General features: G+C 40.8%; 1 protein-coding gene across 1 annotated transcript; it reads right to left on the reverse strand.

Moving 5' to 3' along the window:
- Window positions 1-484: 484 nt before the first annotated feature.
- LOC148571617 (uncharacterized) lies at window positions 485-1,306 on the reverse strand. The gene has a single exon (XM_088507297.1). It carries the CDS (start codon window positions 1,304-1,306, stop codon window positions 485-487), a length of 822 nt encoding a protein of 273 aa, XP_088363423.1.
- Between the last annotated feature and the right edge of the window lie 3,585 nt (window positions 1,307-4,891).

A 4,891-nucleotide genomic window follows, 5' to 3' on the forward strand; every position in this document is an offset into this window, starting at 1 on the left:
AATACAGAGAAATCTACTTAACTATTTTATTGAAACAGATAAGAAAAGAGAGTTACCTCTGGTTGGGTTGCCTCCCAACAAGCGCTTCTTTAACGTCATTAGCTTGACGGTGGTTGTTTGTCAAGGAGGAAGATAATCATAATGTCTCAGGTCCTCTCTTCTCAAGGTGAATCTATCTCCACTTCCTTCCTTGAGAATTTCTACATGCTCCAATGAGAGGACTTTGTTCATTGTGTACACTTGAGGTAATTGAGATGGTATCACAGGAAAATGAGGTGGTATTAGTGGTTGGTAGATCGATATCACTCTATCCCCTGGAGAAAAATCTTCAGTGGGAATTTTTTTTGTTCCTCCAACCTCTTGGCATTTTCTTCTTTCCTTCTTCTGGTGGTGCCTTATTCCTTGTGATCTCTTTGTCAGGATGGATCTTGTTGCTTGTCTCATGTGGGGCTTGTGACCCTAGCTCCTCCTTAGTTTCTTCAGTCTATAGCACCACCTTTACTTCTTTCTTCTCTTTTAGACATGACCTTGGATGCTCTAGGGGTGATTTATTGGGTGCTTCTTCCATAATTGCTTCCTCATGAACATCCTTCAGGTTTTTATTTTCTTGTTCAGACTCATGTGAAGGTTTGAAGACATGAAAGGTGAGTTGTTCATCATGTATTCTCAATATCAACTCCCTCTTCTCAACATCTATAAGTGCTCTAGCTGTGGCCAAGAATGGTCTCCCTAAAATGATTGGATGAAGATAGCTTTCTTCCATCTCAAGGACAACAAAATCTGTAGGGAGGAAGCACCTCCCTACCTTGACCAGCACATTTTCAACAATTCCCAGTGCTTGTTTCTGGGTCTTGTTAGCCAGTTGAAGGGTTACATTTGTGGATTTCAACTCATTGATTTGCAGCTTCTTCATGAGAGACAGAGGCATTAGATTTATGCTTGCCCCTAGATTACAAAACCCTCTGTCAATCATTGTATCCCCTATAGCACAAGGGATGTGAAAACTCCCTGGATCCTTCTTCTTTGCAGGAAAATCTTTCTGGATGAGAGCACTACTCTCTTTAGTCATCACTACTGTTTGCCCACCTTTCAAGGTACCCTTCTTTGTTAGAAACTCCTTCATACATTTGATATATGAAGGCATCTGTTGGAGGGCTTCGATGAAGGGAATGTTGATATGAAGGGACTTGAATATATCTAGGAACCTAGAATACACCTTCTCTTTCTCACCACCCCTAAGTCTCTGAGGGAATGGTGCTTTTGGCACATAAGGTTTCAGGATTCCCTTCTCCATTGGCTCCTTCATTTGTGCATAGTCAATTCCTTATTCTATCCCTTCCAACTTCTCCTTTAGAACCCCTTGGTTGTGCTCTGTTGGCCTGCTGATTTCTTCCTCCAAGGTTTCTTCATTTCTTAGAGTAATTTCCTTACATTCTTCCCATCTCACCTTCTTTGTTTCTCCTCTTGGATTCTTCTCAGTGTCACTTGGAAAACTGTTAGTGGATTTAGGGATCTGTTGAGAAAGATATCCTACTTCAGATTCAAGCTTCTTGATGGCTTCCCCCTGGTTCTTCATATTAGACCTCACTTCATCCTTAAATGCTTTGTTGTCTTAAAACTTCTTGCAGAGATTTTCAAGCAAGGCTTCAATCCGGGAGATTCTATCCTCAGATGATGATGGTAGGTTGGAATTTGGAGGTTGAGGATGGCTATTTTGTGCTTGGTATGAAGGTTGGAAAGAATTGTTGTGTGGGGGTTGGTATGGTCTTTGGTTGGGGTGTTGGTAACTGGAATTACTGTAATGGTTGGAGTTTTGAGGTCTATGATCTTGGTTCTGATTTTGCTGGTTTCTCCACCCAAAGTTTGGTTGGTTCTTCTAACCAGGATTATAGGTTTTGGAGTGTGGATCATAGGGTTGCCTTGATGAGTTTCCAACATAATTGGCTTGTTCCCAATCACCTCCTTCCTCTGTATTCATCCCTTCTTGAGCTGGTGGTTGAGTATTGACTGCTGCAACTTGGTTCCTCTCCATCTGCTTGGTGAGGTCCACCAATTGCTTGGTAATCAACTTGTTTTGAGCTAGCAATACATCCATGTGACTCAGTTCTATCACTCCTCTGTTGGTGCTCCTATATGAGGCATAGAAGTATTCATTATTTGCCACTGTTTCAATGATATCAATGGCCTCTTTTATGGTCTTCTTAGTATTGAGAAAGCCTCCTGAAGAGTGGTCCAGGGCCTTATTTGCTTCCCTAGAAAGACCTTCATAGAAAATGTGCAGCTGCACCCATTCATTGAACATATCAGGGGGACATCTCCTTGTTAGCTCTTTGTATTTCTCCCAGGCTTCATACAAAGTTTCTCCATCCAGCTGCCTGAAGGTTTGCACCTACGTTCTCAACTTGATTAACAACATCCTCCCAGGTAGTAAGGCTCTCCTTAGGAAAGGAGACAAGCCACTTAGATGCTTTATCCCTAAGAGAGAAGGGAAACAAAAGCAATATATAGGTGTCAAGATGAACACCATTGGCCTTCACAGTATCGCATAATCTCAGGAATATGGTTAGATATTGGTTGGGGACTTCCTGGGCACTTCCTCCAAATGAGCAATTATTTTGAACAAGGGTGATAAGTTGTGGTTTTAGCTCAAAGTTGTTGGCATGAATGGTTGGTTTTAGGATGCTACTTTAATAATTCCCTGGGTTTGGGTTGATGAAAGAGCCTAAAAATCTTCTCTCCTGCCCAACATGGTTACCAGCACCTTCTCCAACATGGTTATGAACTTCTTCCTCCATAGTAACGTCTAGATCTTCTTCCAAAGCTTCCTCTCCAACTTTTTCTTTACCTCATGCTTCCCTTCTTAGTCTAAGGAAGGTCCTCTCAGGTTCACTATCGAAAGAGGTTGAAGCTCCTACTCTTCTACCTGTCATACACTCAGCAAACAGACAAGCAAAGGCAAGCGAAGGATTCACTCTTGTTAAGAATTGTGGTTAGAGTGAGTGGTGCAATTGATCAAATAGTTAGTGGATTAGTGTGCTAAAATGTAAATAAACAAGGGAAAACAAACCAAATTGCTACAAATAAAGGTAAACAAACTGAAATAAAGACTAATCAACAAAAGAAAAGAAAAGTGTTCAATCTAGTTATCCTCTGATTTTATCATTGTCAATGCAAAATCAATCCCCGGCAACGGCGCCATAAACTTGATTCTCAAAAATCTATATCGCTATAAACTTCCTTCAGCAAGTATACCGAATAGTCGTCAAGTAAAAACTCACAATAGAGTGAGGTCGAATCCCACAGGGATTGATTGGTTGAGCAACTTTAATCAGAGGAGTGTTCTAGTTGAACTAAATAGATTTAAATTGGGATTTGCAGAAATTAAAATGGCAGGAAATGTAAATTACAGGAAATATAAATAACGGAAAGTAAATGGTAGAATATAAAGTGCAGAAAGTAAATTGCAGAAACTTAAATGGGAATGGAGGTGATGAGCATAAATGTAAAATAGTAGAATATAGAGAATGGGGAGATCAGAAATGGGAGGCTCATTAGGCTCAAGAGATATTGTATTCTCCGGATCAAGTTCATTCTCATCTCTTCCTCAATCCATGCAACTCATTGATCTCTTGGCAATCTTAGGTGATTGAATCCCATATCCTTGGCAATTCAATCTCTCTAAACTTAAACAATTACCCAATTTCTTGATCTAATTGCTCATGGAAATAGATGAAGTGCGATCACTGATTATACCACATGGTTTCCTAGATGAAAGTATTGGTAGGATTATATGTCACTATATCCATCCAACCCCCAATCCAGTCCAACATGAGAAAGCATTTCTAGCATGATTTCCTCATTCCTCTTCCAAGGTTCTGAGGAAATCCAAGTATGAGCAATTTCTCTTCCGAGACAATTGCTCAATTGGATGTAGAGCAAAAGCTTTCAAGTAAATCAAAGAAAATGGAAAGAAGAAGAAGAATAAGAAATATAATTGATCCATTTAATTACAACAGAGCTCCCTAACCCAAAGAAGGTGGGTTTAGTTGTTCATGGCTCTGGAAATGAAAGATGGAAAAATAAAATACATTGAAAGTAAAACTGAATTACAGAAAAAAGTTAATACAGAGTGTTTACAATCCTGGATCCCCAGGTCCTAATCTCTCTTTCTAGTTCAAAACTACCCCTATATATACTACTTCTCTGATCTTCAGTTATCTCTGCAAGTCTCTGGATGTGTGCCTTTGAGCTCAGTTGAAGCAGTTACAATCTCAGTGGGCTTTGCTCAGCTTGCTTGGAAGAGTTTGAGTTGGGTATCATTCACGTTAGTCAGGCCGTTAGTGTGGTTAACGTCAAATGCAAATTCCTGGTTCGAAGATGTTAGTAACACTAACTTGGTCACTAACGTCCCAAACTTCTTTGAGTCACATTAACCCCACCATTAGTAGCACTAACGTGGCCACTAACGTAGCCTTTCCTAACCCTTGGTCACGTTAATGGTGCTAACTTCACCATTAACGTCCCAAGCACCCTTTCCTCCACGTTAATGGCCCACGTTAGTGGCATTAGCGTGGCCTTTAACGTGGGCAAATCTCAGCTTCGAACATGTTAGTGGTGCTAACTTCACCACTAACGTTGCAAACTCCCCATTATCCACATTAATGCCAACGTTAGTGCCATTCCTCACGTTAGTGGTGCTAACTTCACCACTAACGTTGCAAGCTCTTCATTCTTCGACGCTAGTGCCCATGTTAGTGGCACTGACAGGGCCACTAATGTGGGGCTTAATTAGCCTTTGAACACGTTAGTGGTGCTAGCTTCACCACTAACGTCGCAAGTTGTCCCCTCTTCCACGTTAATTGCCAAGTTAGTGGCACTAACGTGGCTCTTC

The sequence above is a fragment of the Arachis ipaensis genome, chromosome B3 (genome assembly GCF_059453495.1).
Source record: "Arachis ipaensis isolate K30076 ecotype BB chromosome B3, ASM5945349v1, whole genome shotgun sequence".
NCBI classification, from domain to species: Eukaryota; Viridiplantae; Streptophyta; class Magnoliopsida; order Fabales; family Fabaceae; genus Arachis; species Arachis ipaensis.

Coding starts and splice junctions, on each gene's coding strand:
- LOC148571617 (XM_088507297.1), bottom strand. CDS start 1,306: ATGAAGGAGCCAATGGAGAAGGGAATCCTGAAACCTTATGTGCCAAAA.